General features: G+C 46.9%; 1 protein-coding gene across 1 annotated transcript in view; it reads left to right on the forward strand.

The window, feature by feature from the left end:
- CSMD2 (CUB and Sushi multiple domains 2) overlaps positions 1–20,343 on the forward strand; it is a 590,090-nt gene that overhangs the window by 478,642 nt on the left and 91,105 nt on the right. The window contains exons 33-40 of the mRNA XM_064589508.1: positions 4,973–5,068; positions 6,467–6,670; positions 7,025–7,149; positions 8,098–8,194; positions 9,530–9,634; positions 14,918–15,036; positions 15,528–15,597; positions 17,508–17,624. Coding sequence (XP_064445578.1) covers positions 4,973–5,068; positions 6,467–6,670; positions 7,025–7,149; positions 8,098–8,194; positions 9,530–9,634; positions 14,918–15,036; positions 15,528–15,597; positions 17,508–17,624 — 933 coding nt within the window. The remainder of the gene's footprint in view (positions 1–4,972; positions 5,069–6,466; positions 6,671–7,024; positions 7,150–8,097; positions 8,195–9,529; positions 9,635–14,917; positions 15,037–15,527; positions 15,598–17,507; positions 17,625–20,343) is intronic.

Below are 20,343 nucleotides of genomic sequence, written 5' to 3' on the forward strand. Positions count from 1 at the left end.
AGACAATATACAGTAACAGTCACCTTACAGACAATACAATGGCACTAAATTCCTATCTTTCAATAGTTACCCTGAATGTAAATGGGCTAAATGCCCCAATCAAAAGACACAGGCTATTAGATTGGATTAAAAAACAAGGCCCATCAATATGCTGTCTGTAAGAGACTCATTTTAGACCCAAAGACACCCCCAGATTGAAAGTGAGGGGGTGGAAAACCATTTGCCATGCTAATGGACACCAAAAGAAAGCTGGGGTGGCAATCCTTATATCAGGCAAATTAGATTTTAAACCAAAGACTGTAATAAGAGATGAGGAAGGACACTATATCCTACTTAAAGGGTCTATCCAACAAGAAGATCTAACAATTGTAAATATCTATGCCCCTAACATGGGAGCAGCCAATTATATAAGGCAATTAATAACAAAAGCAAAGAAACAACACATTGACAACAATACAATAATAGTGGGGGACTTTAACACCCCCCTCACTGAAATGGACAGATCATCTAAGCAAGAGATCAACAAGGAAATAAAGACTTTAAATGACACACTGGACCAAATGGACTTCACAGACATATTCAGAACATTCCATCCCAAAGCAACAGAATACACATTCTTGTCTAGTGCCCATGGAACATTCTCCAGAATCGATCACATCCTAGGTCATAAATCAGGTCTCAACCGGTACAAAAGATTGGGATCATTCCCTGCCTATTTTCAGACCACAATGCTTTGAAATTAGAACTCAATCACAAGAGGAAAGTCAGAAGGAACTCAAAAACATGGAGGCTAAAGAGCATCCTACTAAAGAATGAATGGGTCAACCAGGAAATTAAAGAAGAATTTAAAAAATTCATGGAAACCAATGAAAATGAAAACACAGCTGTTCAAAATTTTTGGAATGCAGCAAAGGCAGTCCTAAGAGGAAAGTATATAGCAATACAAGCCTTTCTCGAGAAACAAGAAAGGTCTCAAGTACACAACCTAACCCTACACCTAAAGGAGCTGGGGAAGAACAGCAAATAAAGCCTAAACCCAGCAGGAGAAGAGAAATAATAAAGATCAGAGCAGAAATTAATGAAATAGAAACCAAAAGAACAGTAGAACAGATCAACAAAACTAGGAGCTGTTCTTTGAAAGAATTAACAAGATTGATAAACCCCTGGCCAGACTTATCAAAAAGAAAAGAGAAAAGACCCAAATCAACAAAATCATGAATGGAAGAGGAGAGATCACAACCAACACCAAAGAAATACAAACAATTATAAGAACATATTCTGAGCAACTATACGCCAGCAAATTAGAAAACCTGGAAGAAAATGGATGCATTATCAACTACCAGAACTGAACCAGGAAGAAATAGAAAACCTGAACAGACCTATAACCACTAAGGAAATTGAAGCAGTCATCAAAAATCTCCCAACAAACAAAAGCCCAGGGCCAGATGGCTTCCCAGGAGAATTCTACCAAACATTTAAAGAAGAATTAATACCTATTCTTCTGAAACTGTTCCAAAAAATAGAAATGGAAGGAAAACTTCCAAACTTGTTTTATGAGGCTACCATTACCTTGATCCCAAAACCAAAGACCCCATCAAAAAGGAGAATTACACACCAATATCCTTGATGAACATGGATGCAAAAATTCTCACCAAAATACTAGCCAATAGGATCCAACAGTACATTAAAAGGATTATTCACCACGACCAAGTGGGATTTATCCCTGGGCTGCAAGGTTGGTTCAACATCCGCAAATCAATCAACGTGATACAATACATTAACAAAAGAAAGAACAAGAATCATATGATCTTCTCAATAGATGCAGAAAAAGCATTTGACAAAGTACAGCATCCTTTCTTGATCAAAACTCTTCAGAGTATAGGCATAGAGGGTACATACCTCAATATCATAAAAGCCATCTATGGAAAATCCTACAGCGAATATCATTCTCAATGGGGAAAAACTGAGAGCTTCCCCCCTAAGGTCAGGAACGCGGCAGGGATGTTGACTATCACCACTGCTATTCAACATAGTATTAGAAGTCCTAGCCTCAGCAGTCAGACAACAAAAAGAAATAAAAGGCATCCAAATCGGCAAAGAAGTCAAACTCTCACTCTTTGCAGATGATATGATACTTTATGTGGAAAACCCAAAAGACTCCACTCCAAAACTGCTAGAACTCATACAGAAATTCAGTAAAGTGGCAGGATATAAAATCAATGCACAGAAATCAGTGGCATTCCTATACACCAACAACAAGACAGAAGAAAGAGAAATTAAGGAGTCGATCCCATTTACAATTACACCTAAAACCATAAGATACCTAGGAATAAATCTAACCAAAGAGGCAAAAGATCTGTACTCAGAAAACTATAAAATACTCATGAAAGAAATTGAGGAAGACACAAAGAAATGGAAAAACGTTCCATGCTCATGGATTGGAAGAACAAATATTGTGAAGATGTCGATGCTACCTAGAGCAATCTACACATTCAATGCAATCCCCATCAAAATACCATCCACTTTTTTCAAAGAAATGGAACAAATAATCCTAAAATTTGTATGGAACCAGAAAAGACCCCGCATAGCCAGAGGAATGTTGAAAAAGAAAAGCAAAGCTGGTGGCATCACAATTCCGGACTTCCAGCTCTATTACAAAGCTGTCATCATCAAGACAGTATGGTACTGGCACAAAAACAGACACATAGATCAATGGAACAGAATAGAGAGCCCAGAAATGGACGCTCAACTCTATGGTCAACTAATCTTCGACAAAGCAGGAAAGAATGTCCAATGGAAAAAAGACAGTCTCTTCAACAAATGGTGTTGGGAAAATTGAACAGTCACATGCAGAAGAATGAAACTGGACCATATTCTTACACCACACACAAAAATAGACTCAAAATGGTTGAAAGACCTAAATGTGAGACAGGAGTCCATCAAAATCCTAAAGGAGAACACAGGCAGCAACCTCTTTGACCTCAGCCGCAGCAACTTCTTCCTAGAAACATTGCCAAAGGTAAGGGAAGCAAGGGCAAAAATGAACTATTGGGACTTCATCAAGATAAAAAGCTTTTGCACAGCAAAAGAAACAGTCAACAAAACCAAAAGACAACTGACGGAATAGGAGAAGATATTTGCAAATGACATATCAGATAAAGGGCTAGAATCCAAAATCCATAAAGAACTTATCAAACTCAACACCCAAAGAACAAAGAATCCAATCAAGAAATGGGCAGAAGACATGAACAGACATTTTTCCAAAGAAGACATCCAAATGGCCAACAGACACATGAAAAAGTGCTCAACATCGCGCGGCATCAGGGAAATCCAAATCAAAACCTCAATGAGATACCACCTCACACCAGTCAGAATGGCTAAAATTAACAAGTCAGGAAACAACAGATGTTGGCGGGGATACAGAGAAAGGGGAACCTTCCTACACTGTTGGTGGGAATGCAAGCTGGTGCAACCACTCTGGAAAACAGTATGGAGGTTCCTCAAAAAGTTGAAAATAGAGCTACCATACAACCCAGCAATTGCACTACTGGGTATTTACCCCAAAGATACAAATGTAGGGATCCAAAGGGATACGTGCACCCTGATGTTTATAGCAGCAATGTCTAAAATAGCCAAACTGTGGAAAGAGCCAAGATGTCCATCGACAGATGAATGGCTAAAGAAGATTTGGTATCTATATACAATGGAATATTATGCAGCCATCAAAAGGAATGAGATCTTGCCATTTGCAATGACGTGGATGGAACTGGAGGGTGTTATGCTGAGCGAAATAAAGTCAATCAGAGAAAGACATGTATCATATAACCTCACTGATATGAGGAATTCTTAATCTCAGGAAACAAACTGAGGGTTGCTGGAGTGGGGGGTGGAGTGGGAGGGATGGGGTGGCTGGGTGATAGACACTGGGGAGGATATGTGCTATGGTGAGCGCTGTGAATTGTGCAAGACTGTTGAATCACAGACTGTACCTTTGAAGCAAATAATGCAATATATGTTAAGAAAAAAAAAGAAGATAGCAGGAGGGGAAGAATGAAGGGGGGCAAATCAGAGGGGGAGACGAGCCATGAGAGACGATGGACTCTGAAAAACAAACTGAGGGTTCTAGAGGGGAGGGGGGTGGGAGGATGGGTTAGCCTGGTGATGGGTATTAAAGAGGGCACGTTCTGCATGGAGCACTGGGTGTTATGCACAAACAGTGAATCATGGAACACTACATCAAAAACTAATGATGTAATGCATGGTGATTAACATAACAATAAAAATTTTTTTTTTAAAAGGCATCCTATGCCCATACAGGTTTCCCCCAATTTGTGTGTTATCAGTTGGGTGGCAATACATCTTGCTTTGCTTGTGACAATCCCAGCTTTCACTTGGTTGTCCCAACATAATTATTAATAGCACGCCCTTTGGCTCTCACAAGTGTTCTAGTGTGAGCAATAAATTACACAATTACTGTGGTTATCTATCATTTTACAGCATCTGGGAAGGGCCAGTTACTCTCAGATATTCACATCGCCCTCCTTCCCAGAAGCTGGTGCCATTTTTCTTTTTAATGTCCATTTTCCAAGTAAACCACCAGTCAGGTTGGTAATGGCCATTCTCCCCATCCTTGTGAGTCAACATATGTCTAGATGTTTTCTCCTTTCTCAGAAGGTCATTTAATCTTTCTGATCCTCTCTTTCTTGTCTGTTAAATGGGGCACTGAACTCTTGTCATGCCAACCTCGCAATGAACATGGGTCAAGGTAAGACCATGGATGCTAAAGCCTTCTGCAAACCTTAAACTATAAAGTGCAGTAAAAATGGGAGGTTATATTTCAGGAAGACCTGGGATATGGACGGAACTGCTGTGGAGGGTATGGGCAGCCCCTCCTTCCTGGCCAGGATCTTCTCTGCTGGGCCTACTGCTGGACTCACTGTCTTCCTCTCCTCCTCTCCCCTTACCTCGGCAGGAGAATCGCTGCCCCTGGCCACCTCCAATCAAGTTCTCATTAAGTTCAGTGCCAAAGGCCAAGCACCAGCCAGAGGTTTCCACTTTGTCTACCAAGGTATGCAGGAAGTGGGTGTGAGAGGTGTGAGAGCAATCTCAGCTCTGTAGTGACTTCCTGACCAAAGGAACAGGGACTTTTGACCCCTAGTCTGGGCCTCAGTCTTAGGGTGCTGGAGGGCAGTTACTGATTTATAGTGCAGTTCCTTGAAATTCAGTTGAATTTAGACATCCATTTGCCCAAGAGACAATTTTTGGGCCAAACTCCATGTCAAATGAGGGAAGAAATCAGACACGGGAGGCTGACTTCTGCCCTCCCCCTCCCCCATTGGCTGGCACAGTCCCGATGGCATTGGGACGACCAGCCCAGACCTCATACCTAGGCTCTGTCCCATGGAGTTTGGTTTTCTCTGCAAAGCACAGTAAAGGTGTGGAAAAACACAGACTTAGAATTAAGGTGGACATGGCTTTGAATCCCAGTTCTGCCACTTTCTAACTGGGCACCAGCTGCTCCACCCCTCAGAGCCCCAGTTTGCTCACCTGTGAGATGGGAGTAAGCATATTACCTCACTGATGGAGTTAAGAGAGTTCACAGAGTAATTGGCACCAAGCAGGTGATCAATGTCTGTTCCCTTCCTCACTGGCCTTGAAAGGCAAAATCTTGGAGTGCCCTGGCTTTCACCTGCAGGCCCCAACCTCTCCTTGTCCAGAAGCATGCCCACTTTTTTAGGGCCAGTTCTAGACATGTCCCATTCATCCCACTGCCCAGGAGGAGCTGAATTCCCCTGCCACAAGGGCACGTCATATCTGGGGCCTGGGTTAAAGCATACTATGTGCCAATTGGGCAGGGGGAGGGGAGGTTCAGATTCAGGTCATGAGAGTAGAGCCCTGGGAAGAGTCTTTTTTTTTTTAAAGATTTTATTTATTTATTTGACAGAGAGAGATAAAGCAAGAGAAGGAACACAAGCAGGGGGAGTGGGAGAGGGAGAAGCAGGCTTCCCGCTGAGCAGGGAGCCTGACGCGGGGCTTGATCCCAGGACCCTGGGATCATGACCTGAGCCGAAGGCAGATGCTTAACAACTGAGCCACCCAGGCAACCCAACCCTGGGCAGAGTCTTAAGGCACCTGGGGAAAGAGGCCAAAGGCAGGGCGAAGGGAGGAAGAAGGGCCATTCTAAGGGGACGTGGGACCCTGATAGTTGAAGGGCATCATGGAGAAGCCACTGAAAGCAACTGAGCCTAAAGTCTCCCTCCCAAGGTTTCCAGAAGCTGTGCTGCAACTGTATTTCAGTAAAATGGGCCTTGTTCTGGAAAACCCCTACCCCTGCCCTGAGAGAAAGCGCCCAGAGCCTCTGAGGGTCCCATCCAGACGGGCTCAGCTCTAGTACCATTGTGTGTCCATCCCTGGGCCAGTTTCCAGAAGGGTGAGGCCTACCCCTCAGTGCCCTTGTCCCCTGCAGCGGTACCCCGAACCAGCGCCACGCAGTGCAGCTCTGTGCCGGAACCCCGCTATGGCAAGAGGCTGGGCAGTGACTTCTCAGTGGGGGCCGTCGTCCGCTTCGATTGCAACTCCGGCTATGCCCTGCAGGGGTCCCCAGAAATCGAGTGTCTCCCTGTTCCCGGGGCCTTGGCCCAGTGGAATGTATCAGCGCCCACCTGTGTGGGTGAGTACCTGGACGACCGGGACTCTGGGGAGGGGGTGGCCAGCGAGACCCAACAGCAGCCCTTGCTCACCAGCATAACTTAAGTAGGGTGTCCCATTCAGGCCAAATCACTAGTCCCGTGGGTTGGGTGTGAAGACAGCAAGGAGGAGGAGCTGGGGTTGCTGGGGGAGGGGTGCATGGGGAGGAGGGTTATAGAGATAGGAGCCATGGAAGGAGCAGGGATGGGGGCCTATGGGAGAAGCCAACAGCCAGCAAGGGAGGCTGGGGGGCCTGAGAGGAGTGTTTGGGGAGGCTCCCATAGGGGACCCAAAGACAAGCAGGAGAAACCTCTGACCAGAACTGCCTCCTTCCCAGTGCCATGTGGAGGCAACCTCACGGAGCGCAGGGGCACCATCTTGTCCCCTGGCTTCCCAGAGCCCTACCTCAACAGCCTCAACTGTGTGTGGAAGATCATGGTCCCTGAAGGCGCTGGTATCCAGGTAGGGGCTAGGGGAGGCCTCAGTCCAGCAGGTGGCCTGGAGGAGACATTTCAGCCCTGTCCCTGCCCCTCGGGCCAGATGTGGGGGTGAGGTCCACAAGCAGAAAAACACACCAGCTCGAGGCCCAGAAGCTTCAGGGGGTGTGGAGAGAGAGAGCCGGGTACCTCAGGAAAGAGAAGGGGTGGCACCAGTTTGGGCCATTGGGGAAGGCCGGAAGAGGAAATGGGCCTGGACTGAAAGAAATACAGAGATTGGGGAAGATTCATAGAAGACGTTTTTCTGATGGTTTGAAGGGTTCTTTTATCAAGATGATGGGGGATGGAAGAGGGGACATTGCAGGAGAGGGGAAGGAGAAAACAGATGAGGCATGGAGAAGCCCCAGGCACACGCCTTGGTGTCACACCTGGAGCCCAAGCTATAGGAGCAGAATGGCGGCTAAACTGGTCCCCAGTGGTAAGAGTCAAGTGGAGAAGGCCTCAGAACTGGTTATGGCAGCAAGGCCACCAGAGAGGCAGCCAGCAGGGAGTCAAGGTGGGCAGGTCTGGCCAGGAGTGGGTTCCTGGACCATCACTGCATGACGTCTGATGTCATCCATACAGGGAAGTGGGGAACCCAAGGAACGTGTGAGAGATGAGGACAGGGCCATTCAGACTGAAGTAGTCCCACTTCCTGAAATTCCCTTTCCCCATTCTCTGCCTGACAAAGTACCCCACTGTCTTACAACCCTTCATTTTACACCTGTTTCCCCCACTGGGCAAATGAGGTCCTGGGGGAGGGGGATGGGTAGAGAGAGCATCTCACTTTTATTGGAAGGACCTAGCACAATGTCAGCCCCAGAGTGGGTGCTCAGTACTGGAATTAACTACATGAATGGAGAAGAGGGGAGGGAGGGACAGACAGACGGACACAGGCTGCCTAACCAGCAGTTCAATTCCTCTGCCTTCCCAGATTCAAGTCATCAGTTTTGTCACAGAGCAGAACTGGGACTCTCTGGAGGTGTTTGATGGTGCGGACAACACTGTAACCATGCTGGGGAGCTTCTCAGGTGAGGTGGGGCTTCCAGGGACCTCAACTTGGAGGGCAGTGGTGGACTTCATCATCATTATCATCATCATCATCACCATCATTATTATTACTGACGTAGTTCACATGCTGTAAAATTCACCATTCTAAAGTTTATAATTTACAGATGTTAACTAGACTCGTTTTGGTGGTGATCATGTTGCAATATATACAAATATTGAATCATTATGTCACACATCCAAAACTAATATAATGTTATATGTCAATTATAGCTCAATAATAAAACAATAATAATAATGCTACAGTGAAAGAAGAGTGTACAATTCAGTGACTTTTAGTATATTCACAAGATTCTAAAACTATCACTGCTATCCAATCCCAGAACATTTGCATTACCCCAAAAAGAAGCCAGGTACTCATTTGTATGCACTCCCCATTGCTCCCCCTCCCCCATCCCTTGGCAACCACAACTTGGCAACCTACTTGCCATCTTTATAGATTTGCTTGTTCTGGAAACTTCATATAAATGGAATCCTACAATATGTGGCCTACTGGGTCTGGCTTCTTTCACTCAGCATCATTTTTCAAGGCTCACCATGTTGTAACATGCACCAGCACTTCGCCATGTGGATAGACCAGATTTCACTTACCCATCCGTCAGTTGATGGACATTTGGTTGTTTCCACTTGTTGGTTCATTATGAATAATGCTACTATAAACATTCATGGGGAAATTTCTGTGGGATGTGATTTCAATTCTCTTGGGTATATACCTCGCAGTGGAATTTCTGGGTCATATGATAACTCTATATTTAAATTTTTTGAGGAACTGACAAACTGTTTTCCAAAGTGGCTACACTGTTTTCCATTCCAATGGCAGACTTTTCACTGAGTGTGGTGTGTGCTTTTGCCCAATGGCCAGGGCAATCGTCTGGGTCCTTCAGGCTCCAGAATTCCATGTTGCCAAGATATAAAAAGGAGTAATGTGCACCATATATACAGTCTACACTGCCTGGATTGCCCAGAGAATTACACCTGTGAGAGTTTTTTGAAGATGGCTGGGAAGGGGACCAAACTCTTGGGCTGCCTGTGGAACTCTCCCTCCTTCTGGCATATGGCTCTGCCACTGCTCATTTTGCAGAAAGATTGAGGACTCCTGCCTCTCAGCCACTGAAGAAGACCCAGCACTCTGTGGGGGGTAGGGGGGTGCTAATTTGTCATGTAACAAGTATGATAACTGGGGACATTTGAGGGTCTTAGGAGAAGAATATCAGCAGGTAGCGAAAGCAAGAGAAATGGGAAGGAGCTCGGGGGCTGGGGGAGGCTAAGTGTGAACGGTCTCTGTGTCCTTGCCCTAGGAACAACCGTGCCTGCCCTTCTGAACAGCACCTCCAACCAGCTCTACCTTCATTTCTACTCAGATATCAGCGTGTCAGCAGCCGGCTTCCACTTGGAGTACAAAAGTGAGGATCCAAAGTCTCAGCTGTGTACAGGGCTCGGGGTGGGAACTGACATGTACCAAGGACCCACAATGAGCAGGGAGCATACTGGGGCTGTGTATTCTCCACCCCACGTAAACCTTACCACAGACCTAGATGAAGATGCTAAAGCTCAGAGAAGGTCTGAAACTCCTCAAGACTGCACAACCCGTAAGTGGCGGAGCCAGGATTCTCACCCCCGTGTCTGTTACTCAGACACCTGTACACTTCCCCTGTGTCCCCACAGGGATCGGAAGGGAGCCCCATCGTTGACTTAGGTCCAGTATAGAATCTGGGATGTACGAAAATGCAGGTGCCATCCTCTGCTCCTGAAACCTGTCCTCTCCAAGCCCAGGCTCTGTGATGCAGCCATCTTTGAAGTTCTTGTCCTCATGAGAAACTTCACTCCTCTTGCACCAGATTTCTCCCTCCCCTCTCAGAACCTTCCATCTTGGCTTCCAGTGTCCCGAAGTGGTCACAACGAAAAACTCTTAGAAGAAAAAGGCTTGTGGACGTGCACGGTGGGGCAACAAAGACAGAGGTTGCTGGGGAGACTGTTTTCATCCTGGGACAGCCTGCCATTCTCCTTCCCCTCTGGGTAGAGGAAAGAATAAGTAGACAGAGGCATCTATTATACATTCATCCAGCAAATAGTTATTGAGTCTTTACAATGTGCCAGATGCTGTGCTGGGGTTTGCTAGGACTGGGTAAGATCAGTAAGTTCCCTCCGAGTCCATTAAAGAGAGGCAGACACATGGACAGAGAAGTGCATTACAAGATTCCAGGTGCTCTCATGGAAGTCCCCAGATGGTAGGGCAGTAGTTCAAAGGAGAGCATGGTCACTCCTCCGTGGGGCAGGTGGAGAGGTTGATGTCATGAAGAAACACTGAGTGTCCCCAGTGTGGCAAGCCCTGTGCTGGATACCCACAGAACAAAGATGAGTAAGACATCATTCCTGCCCTCACACACACAAAGTCCAGGGAGATAGAGGAACAAGGGAGCAATAATTTTAGTGCAACCTTATACACTAAGGAAGTACAGAAGAGGGGAGCTAAACCTGGTCAAGTGAGACCTTACAGAAGGGGTTTGGATTGAGAAGTAAGAAATACGGGAAGGTAGAGTGGGCTTGACCATCTTGGTCAGCGTGGGCCTTTGCAGATGGGAGCCCCATTTGGTGCTAGAGGCCTGATAAGGTCAGCATTGGATGTTATGCAGATGCTCAGCTGGTCTCCAAACAAATGAGCTTTATCCAGATGGTTGGGAGAGGGTTGGTTGGATCCTGGGATGCTCGTGGCCTGAAAGAACAGAAGTGTGCACCTGGCAGGAAAGACCTGGGAGGACAGCTTGAAGCAAAGACCCTGATGGGCAGAGGATAGGACAGAGACCTCTGATACCCCCCCACCCCACCCCACCGCCCGCAGACCTCAAAGGCTTCACTCTCCTGGTGGAGTCAAGTATGCCGGGTTTCTTGAATATTTCCCATTTTTCTTTTTACTCTTTTGCTCTGTTCTATCCAATTTTGTTTTCTTATCCACTGTTTTCACTGGAGTCCTTAAAGGTTCCCTCGAATCTTTTCTTTTCTTTCCTCTTCCAAAGATACACTTCCTTCCTAAATCTCTTTTCATTCTGCTGCCTCATTCCCAGAAAAAAATTTACCTCTCCTCAATTTGTTGTTGTTGTTGTGTTGTTCAAGGGAACTGGTAGTTTTCTTTGTAGCTGATGTTTATCAAGCACTGTCCTCTCATGGCTGGAAGGGCTGAGGGAAAACAGAAGCGACTGAAACTCCTAGGAGCCAAAACCATTTTTGTTTTGTGAATCTACTGTTCTCTTAATATTTGATAATCTACAAAGAGAGTGCAGAGGGGAAGAATTAACTGTAGAAGCAAATGGTTTTGAAGGGTACTGAAAAGTCGTAGCTGCCGCTATGACTCACTTAATGTTGATTTAATTGAAATAGAAATGGAACAATATGCTTTTGAAAGCAATTGATTGCATATGATAAAAAAAAAATTCTTCCATTGTTGCATGCATGGCCTAAATAAAGTCAAGCTGTGCACTGTAGGAGAAATGAGAATGGACTTTCCTCTGTCTCTTTCTTTCTCTCTTGGATTTCACGTTCCTCCCCATTCCATTTTTTTCTCCTACCACATTCTTTTGCTCTTGCTTTCCCTCTCTTTCTCTCTGCCCCTTCTTACTCTATCACTGCCCAGGGGTTAAGTAGGTTTCAGGTTACTAAGCTGTGGTCACCCCACTAAATACCAAGTTGAGTAGCTTTGCATTTTACTTAGAGTGCCGGGAGGAGTGGGGAGAAAAAGACAAGATGACAGCCAAGATGTAGTACTTCAAATTCAGCTTGATGGTTGTTTTAATCCTGTGCTTGGAGTCTCTTGCCCAGCTGCTGAGATCTGTGGACGGACATAGACCCAAACTGCTTTCATTTCCAAGAATCCCATGCACTTCTTAAAAGCACCTGCAGGGGGCGCCTGGGTGGCTCAATTGGTTACGTGTCTGGCTCGATTTCGGTTCAGATCTTAATCTCAGGGACTTGAGATCAAACCCTGCCTCGGGCTCCGCACTGAGTGTGGAGCCTGTTTAAGATTCTCACTCCCTCTGCCCCTCCCTGCCCCCACTTGCAAGTGCGCTCTCTCTCTCTCTCTAAAATAAATAAATAAATAAATAAATAAATAAATAAGGCACATGTAGGACAGGAATTGCCTGGGACAAAGGAACTTTCTAGAGTTAACAATGTTCTGTAGTTTTGATAGGGGTTTGAGTTATACAGGTGCAGGCATTTGTCAAAACTCAGCAAATGTCCACATAAGATGTATGCATTTTGTTATATGTGAATTTTCCTCCAAAGAAAAAAAGCACATGTAGTCATCCAATGCACATGTCAGCTGTCAGCTCTGAATGTGGAATGAGGGCTCCTCAGCCATACACCAAGAGATGGGGCTGGTGGTGGTAGTCTACGCTGGCCGGCCCTTCCCATTCCTCTTCTGCCCACGCCTGTCTCCGTGCAGGCACTGCATACATGTGGCTTCCCCAGGGAGCTGGGATCTACCAGGAGGGCTATCAGAAGGTATCCACCAGGAATGGACCAGGAGGGCTGAGGCTGCCCCCTCCCAAACTCTCTGAGCTGTACAGGTGCCTAGGATCAGACCCAACCATAGTCTGTTCGCTCTTATCCCTGGAAAACGGCACCACTGGTCCCATGCATCCATACACAGGGATTTCTTTAGCACATCTTATTTCATCTTAGTTAGTTAGTGCATCTTAAGTGCCCGCACCTGCAGTGGGGCCCCTGTGGGGTGCATCCCACCAGTCAGGAGATACTCCACTCCCACTTGCTGCGAGTTTCCACCAAGAGGGAATTCAAAGCTGGATGAAGATGATTTCAGGAGGGGCGGTGGGGAGAGCAGGGCTCAGTCGCCTGTGAGCTCATGTGGCCTGGAAGTTTGGCCTCCAGAGTTAGACTGGGCTTGGTCTGAAACCCAGCTCTGTGGCTTGCTAAGGGCATGTCTCTGCCTCCTGGCCCACATCCTCACCTGTGAAACAGGATGTGAAGACCTTCAAGGGGCTGGGACGATGCGTGGGACACATATGCCCCAACCCTGCTCATGGGAAGTCTCAGTTAGTGGGCAGGCAGTGAGGAGGAAGACCACGAGGAGGAAGATTAGGATGGATGTCCTATCGAAGACAGTGTACGATGCTGGGCATAGAATAAGGGTCAAATCAATGCAGATGAACTTGGAAACTCAAGAAAGGAGAATGAAGGAGTGTTTGAGAGCCCTTAGAGGGGATCTTGGAAAGGGATCAGGCCAAGTCCTAGAATGTCCAGTGAGAGGGTGAGATTCTGAATAACACTGGGTGGAGACCCACTTTGAATTGCTGAGTAAGGCTGTCCATGATTCAAGGAGAGAGATTCAGAAATGTCAGCTGCCTCTGAATGCAGGATGGCCCTAGGGCTGGGAAGGACAGGGAGGCTGTGAGGGGCCCAGCAGTGAGCAAGGACCAGAGTTGACAGTGGGGGGCTAAGCATGAGGAACACCCAGTATTACTCCCAGAAAGGAACTGGCCTCACCTTAAAAACACAACAGGAGAAATAAGGCAGCAGAGAGTCTCACCCACTGGCAATTTTTTTTCTGGACAGCCTGTCCCAGAGAGTGGGACTCTCGGCCTCCTGAGTGACACTGAGGGGCCTCTCTCTGATAACTGCTCTCCTTCCTCCTTGCCTTTCTTTCCCCTCTCCCAACTTCGTTGCCCCCAGGAGTTGTCTTCTTTTTTTTTTTTTTTTAATTTTCTTCTTATGTTAATCCCCATACATTACATCATTAGTTTTAGATGAAGTGTTCCATGATTCATTGTTTGTGCACAACACCCAGTGCTCCATGCAGAATGTGCCCTCCTCAATACCCACCATCAGGCTAACCCATCCTCCCACCCCCTCCCCTCTAGAACCCTTTTGTTTTTCAGAGTCCATCGTCTCTCATGGTTCGTCTACCCCTCCGATTTCCCCCGCTTCATTCTTCCCCTCCCGCTACCTTCTTCTTCTTCTTTTTTTTTTTTTCTTAACATATATTGCATTATTTGTTTCAGAGGTACAGATCTGAGATTCAACAGTCTTGCACAATTCACAGCGCTTACCAGAGCACATACCCTCCCCAGTGTCTATCACCCAGTCACCCCACCCCTCCCACCCCCCACCACTCCAGCAACCCTCAGTTTGTTTCCTGAGATTAAGAATTCCTCATATCAGTGAGATCATATGATACATGTCTTTCTCTTTTTGACTTATTTCACTCAACATAATACCCTCCAGTTATCCATCCACGTCGTTGCAAATGGCAAGATCTCATCAGGAGTTGTCTTCTTAAGGCAAGGAAAATGGAGGGAAGTTGGGGGTCTGGGAGTGGTGCAGGAGAAGCCGGATGGAGAGGTCTGGGGTTTGTAGCCAGGGCTGGGCACCCCCCTAGCTCCAGAGTCCTTCTGCTGAGCCCCGGGGGGGGGGCAGCCACATGGCCCGAGTGATGCCCACCCACCCCAGAGAGCGTCGGTCTGTTGAGCCTTGATGCTGTATAAATGTTCTGACTTTCTCTGTGCGCTTGTAGGGCAAGAGAGTTAGGAAGCACTGGCCTCGAGGTGGAGGGCAGAGAAAGCACAGATTGGAGCCCCTTCTCCTTCCCGCTGCCAGCAGCACCCTCTGCCTACTGGTGCACTGACCTGCTGGGCTTTTCCCTCCTCCTTTCTCTTTGTCTCTGTCTCGTCTAGCCGTGGGCCTGAGCAGCTGTCCAGAACCCGCCGTGCCCAGTAACGGGGTGAAGACTGGCGAGCGCTACCTGGTGAACGACGTGGTCTCTTTCCAGTGCGAGCCAGGATACGCCCTCCAGGTACCTCCCTTCGACACCCCGGGCAAGAAACAGGTGTCCCCTGAGATGGGCTTGGCCAGCCTTGAGCCAGCCGAGCCGCAGTCACTAAAGAACAGGGAGAAGCCCTTCAGGTCCCCCAGGGACCACTGTCAAGCTTTGCTGACTTCGGCGATTTAGCACCAGCCAGCCTCAGAATGTGTTCCTGCAAAGTTTCGGTTTGATTAGACTTCAGGGAAATTTAATCTTCCTTTGAAGGCCATGAGGGAATCTAGTAATTAAAGGAGTCTCACAAGGAACCTTTAGTAATGAGAATTCCTTAGTAATGGCTGTTAATAAGCATCCTTCCCCAAAGTCTCTCTCCCTCTGCCTCATCCCACCCCACAGAGGGCTTGTGGATCTTTGCGTATCTTGTTGCTCAACACAAGGCCCCTGAACAAGCCCCCTGCTCTGGGTTGTACATGCAATTGGGCCCCCGGGGGCACTGAGCCCACCCCTGTTCCTGATCCCTCCAGGGCCACGCGCACATCTCCTGCATGCCCGGAACCGTGCGCCGCTGGAACTACCCTCCGCCGCTCTGTATTGGTAAGAGAGCCCTGACCTTCTCAGTCCATTCATACCACTCCTGCCAGAGACTGGGGCTCAGTGACATCTCACGGGGATCGAGTTCAAATCAAAGGACAGTTTGGCATCCCGAGTCTGTCTGAAGGGAGTCCCTGTAGGCTGGCGCTCTGCTCTCACACAAGCTCGACGTGACTTCTGCAGACCTTCGCCACCGAGTGAGGGATCACAGGGGGCTTGGCCGTTTGAAAACATTACGATGACCATCCTGAGCGCAGATAATTGACCAAAGCCCAGGTGGAACCTCTGGGCAATTGAGGCCTTCCCCTGTGACTTTTCATGGGACAGACGGGTAAAATCCACCACTAGAGAAATGGTGCGGGGGGTGGGGGGGGCGCTACAGGTGAAACAAGGGCTTAGCTCGGTTGGGTTGGGGGAGGGGGACGCAACATTTATTGAGCGTCTACTATACGCAAGTCACGGCGCTACCTGTTTGCTCACAGCAGCGCTTCAGGGGAGGTATCATTGCCCTCCTGTTTGCAAATGGGAAAACTAAGGCTTTTTAAGATTAAAAAGTGATTGGCACCATCAGGGACAGAAACCTACGTTTCTCTGATGCCTCACCAACTGTAAAGTGCAAATCAAGGCTGACCTTGGGTTAAGAAGCGAAGTGAGTGGAGGGAGCATCCCTTGGGCATAGAGGCATTTCCCTTCTGGGATCTCGCCAGGGACTAGGGTTTGGTCGCCTGCGCTGCGGTCAGAAATGTGGCTGGGCAGGCCAAGGCACTCCCCTCATTCCCACTCTGTATTACAAAGTTCCTGCCGGGGAAACCACTCATGGTAGGAGCAGCTTCTGCTGTTGGAGTGCCTGTCACCTGGTCACTGTGTGCATCGGCCCCTGTTCTAAGTGACACGCAGGCCTTCCTGCTGTAACGTAAGGACCATCCGTGACATAGGTGCTGTAGTCGGCTCCATTTTATAGGTGAGGAAAACTGAGGTTTTCCCAAAGTCACACAGGTGACTTTCGCCCAAAGTCACACAGGAAGTGAAAGCGGTGGAATAGTGATCCCAGCAGTCAGTTCCAGAGCGCCCCCCACTCTGAACCCGGGCACAGTTCTGTTTGTCGCCCTTTCCCCAAAGGCCTTCACTTGGACCCTGCAGATCCCTCCCCTCGTCTCTTTCTCTGGTTTCCATAACCAGCTAATCCCTTGTAGCTCACACGATGGTTTCCTGAAAGCTGTGAAAGAAAAGAATTGATGTCCACTGACCAGGCTGTATTCACGCTCCAGGCCTGCATCTTAGGTGACTCTGCAGTCACCTCAGCTGGAGTGTCGGATGCCCCAGCCCCTCATGGTTGGCTCCCCATGGAACGCTAATCACAGTCACTTTGGCTGGGGGTGGGCCCCGGTAGGGCTCATCTGCTGACCACACAGCCCTGTGGATTTATATTTGCAAAGAGCCCGGTGTGGTGCCTGGCACAGAGTGGGGACTCAGTGCATGCCAGTCTCCTCCTCTCATCCTTTCTCTTCAGTCTTGAAAGCGTTGATTGGACAGTGATAGAGGGAGATTTGAGGCATAGCGTAAGAAACAGTCACACTCCTCTTGGAGCAGACCACTTTTGCTGCATGACCTCGCTAAGGGAACTGACCTGCAAAGGGCATGCTCAAGGTCAAGAGTCGTAACTCGGGTTTGTGGCCGGCTGGGCAGTGCCAGGAGGCTGAGCAGCCCTTCCTGAACTTACATCCGTACTCAGTTTTGCCCATGTGTGCAGTCGTTTACGGGAGATGAACAGTTGGTTCCTTTGGATTCTCAAAGGGGTTAATGACTTGGGAAGGGATCAGAAACTGCTGCTCTAAGGGAGCATCCAAATGCTGCCATGGCCCCATGCTCTCCTCCATGCTGTCCTAACCCTCTGTGTGGTCTCATTGTCACAGCGCAGTGTGGGGGTGCAGTGGAAGAGATGGAGGGGGTGATCCTGAGCCCCGGCTTCCCCGGCAACTACCCCAGCAACATGGACTGCTCCTGGAAGATAGCGCTGCCCGTGGGCTTTGGTAAGTCTGCACGCCCGGGCCCCGGATGACCCTTCAGCCTGACCTTGATGGAGGCAGGTCCGTCTCTACTTCCTCATCTGTTGACCTCTCGTACAATTATGAAGATCAGTTAAGAAAGCTAGGAATGAATGCTTTGGTAACATAAAATATAGGGAAAATAATCTTAGGGATTGCCATTATTATTATCTGAGTAGTAAGCTAAAATTCAGGATTGTGGAATGAGGAATTACTCGGGGGGTTGAAAAAGAAAAAAAAAAGTCTTTTACAGAGACTGGACCTCAAGTTGTGCTTTTAACTTCAATATCCAATTTCTCATCCTAATTAAATGATATAGCCAAGGTCAATATGATATAGAGTTTGCATTCTTTATACACACATTCTGGCTGGTCTTAAAGAGTGGGAGATTTTTTTTGTGGAGATGGAGTATGCCAGGCACGGGGGTTGGCGGGGTGTGGAGGACATCGGTCTGGGCACAAAATTTAATTGCTGATGATTCATTCCTGACTGGGAATATAATTTAACCCCAACATCTCTGTTGAAGAGATAAAAGATTTGTGGTGACATGGACCTGATGGATCATCTTGCCTGAGTCACTGCCCTGCTCCCAGGGACAGGATGTCCTAAGGGGATCGCTCCTGCACAAGCCTGTGATCTCCCAAGCTGTGACCTCAGGAATGAAAGCCACCTCTTTTTATTCTGTACTGTTCAGCCTAGACTGGGTCTTCTGATGGGAGAAGGGGCTTTCAGGAGAAAGGGATCCAACTGGCCTGCTTTAAATCTGTTCTGAGGGGAGGAGAGAGGTTGGTGACCCTTCAAAGGATGGAGTCTTATACTTAGTACCATCTTCTGGAGGAACCTGGGGACAGATGATCAGAGTACAAAATGATGAGGGCTTTGGCAGCCTTGGGAAACTCCAGATTTTAGAGATTGAGGGAAGGAGAGCTCTGCATCCAGGTATGGGCCACAAGAATCTCAGATGATAGAGAGATGGAGGGAGCACAACATCCAAAGGAAAACAGACGTTTAAGTGGAAGGTACATCACTGTTCTTGTAAGTCCTGATGTTCAGTCACCAGAGCTCTCTAACTCTAAGGCCTGGGTGCTTATTCAGCCTTTGGAGAATAAGCCCCCTGCAGGGTGCAATCACAGAAGAAAGATCTTGCTTTCAAGTGAATGTTGGACTCCAGTGAGGAACCTACTAGGGCACCTGGTTTCAGTGTGTAAAGAACCTCTGCATTTAAAAGCTGTTACCACTAGATGGCAGTGGTCATACCCAGTTCTTTCCACACCCGTTCAATTCAAAAATCTGGAATCCTGGAAAAGCCCCTTTGATGAACATGCTGCCCACAGTGTTGGGATGATGCAGACGACATGTCCCAAAGTGCTCACTGCAAAACTGTCGGCAATTTGGAAACAATCTGCATGCTCATTAATAGGGTAGCGAATAGTATGGTTGGGTAATTCATAAAATAAAATTATAGACCTTGAAAAGCACAATATTGAATAAAAATGTTTATAAAACTGTATGTGCAGTATAACAACGTGCATGTAAACGTTTAAGGCGTATAAATCAGACACATATTTAAGAATCTAAAACCATGAACTGGAAAGATATCTTCCTGATCCATGAGTGACGTCACCCTCGAATGGGAGAGAGCAGGAGGTACGAAGGGTCTTCAACGTTATAAGTCAAATCTTTATTTTTTAATAACTTTAAATTAAATTATTAAATAAAAAATTATTTAAATAATTAGATGCAAAAAAAAAAATCGCACATATGTCCCCATTCCGTGCAAATTAGAAACCACAGGTGAGAAATTTTTAAAGATTAAAATCCATCTGTAACCCCACCATGCAGAGATAATCACTAACAGCTTAGTCCTCACCATTCAAATGTAACCCCCGTGAAGACAAGGACCTGGGAGATCTTTTCATCTTTGTGCAGTGCCTAGCACAGCCCTGATGCATGGCAAATGCTCAGTAAATATTATTAGTAAATCAGTGAATATTCTTCTAATTTTTTAATACCAAAATTAGAATTACATAGTACATACCACTTTGAAATCAGATTTTCACAATTAACATAATGGACATTTTCTTATGCACAGTAAATACATTTCTTCAATATCATTTTTAATCTAATTTTGAGAAATCTCACCAGTAAACAAATATCAATCTTCCCACCTCCATTCTGCAGAGTATATCAATATGTAAGTTAAGGGCTTAATCAGATCTGTTTAACCTGTTGGGTTGTTAGGAGATCTTGATTAATCCAGTAGGATCCCAAAGTATAAACTTCACTGGCAATGTATTTTTCTAATTTCTGAATTATTATGAGTATTCTAGAAGATACCAGTATTGAAGTTCATGTCTTTCGATTGGGTATAGTTATTTTTAAGTGGTGATATTTTTAAGTAAAAAGTTTATTTTAACAAAGCTATCTTTGTATTGATAGTAGGCCTAGGAGCTACAAATCAAATGTTAGCCCTGAGCTTTGTTTTCAGTAAAATAAAATGGACTCGAGATGGAGCTCTGGAATGATCGATGCCCTTCATTCTGAGTGAATAATTATTTTTAAGTTCAATCCTCCTAAGACAACTGGACTGGATCGTGTCTCCCCGAATTGTGTTCTGGGAATCTCGGTTGAGTGGGAAGCCAGTAGCAGGGACGCGTGAGGTCTGGCAGGAAAAGCTTCCATGGGGCCGCATGTTTGAAGCAGG

The sequence above is a fragment of the Mirounga angustirostris genome, unplaced genomic scaffold (assembly GCF_029215605.1).
Source record: "Mirounga angustirostris isolate CCGP_5_RB_7025 unplaced genomic scaffold, mMirAng1.0.hap1 SCAF_4, whole genome shotgun sequence".
In the NCBI taxonomy this organism is placed as follows: domain Eukaryota; kingdom Metazoa; phylum Chordata; class Mammalia; order Carnivora; family Phocidae; genus Mirounga; species Mirounga angustirostris.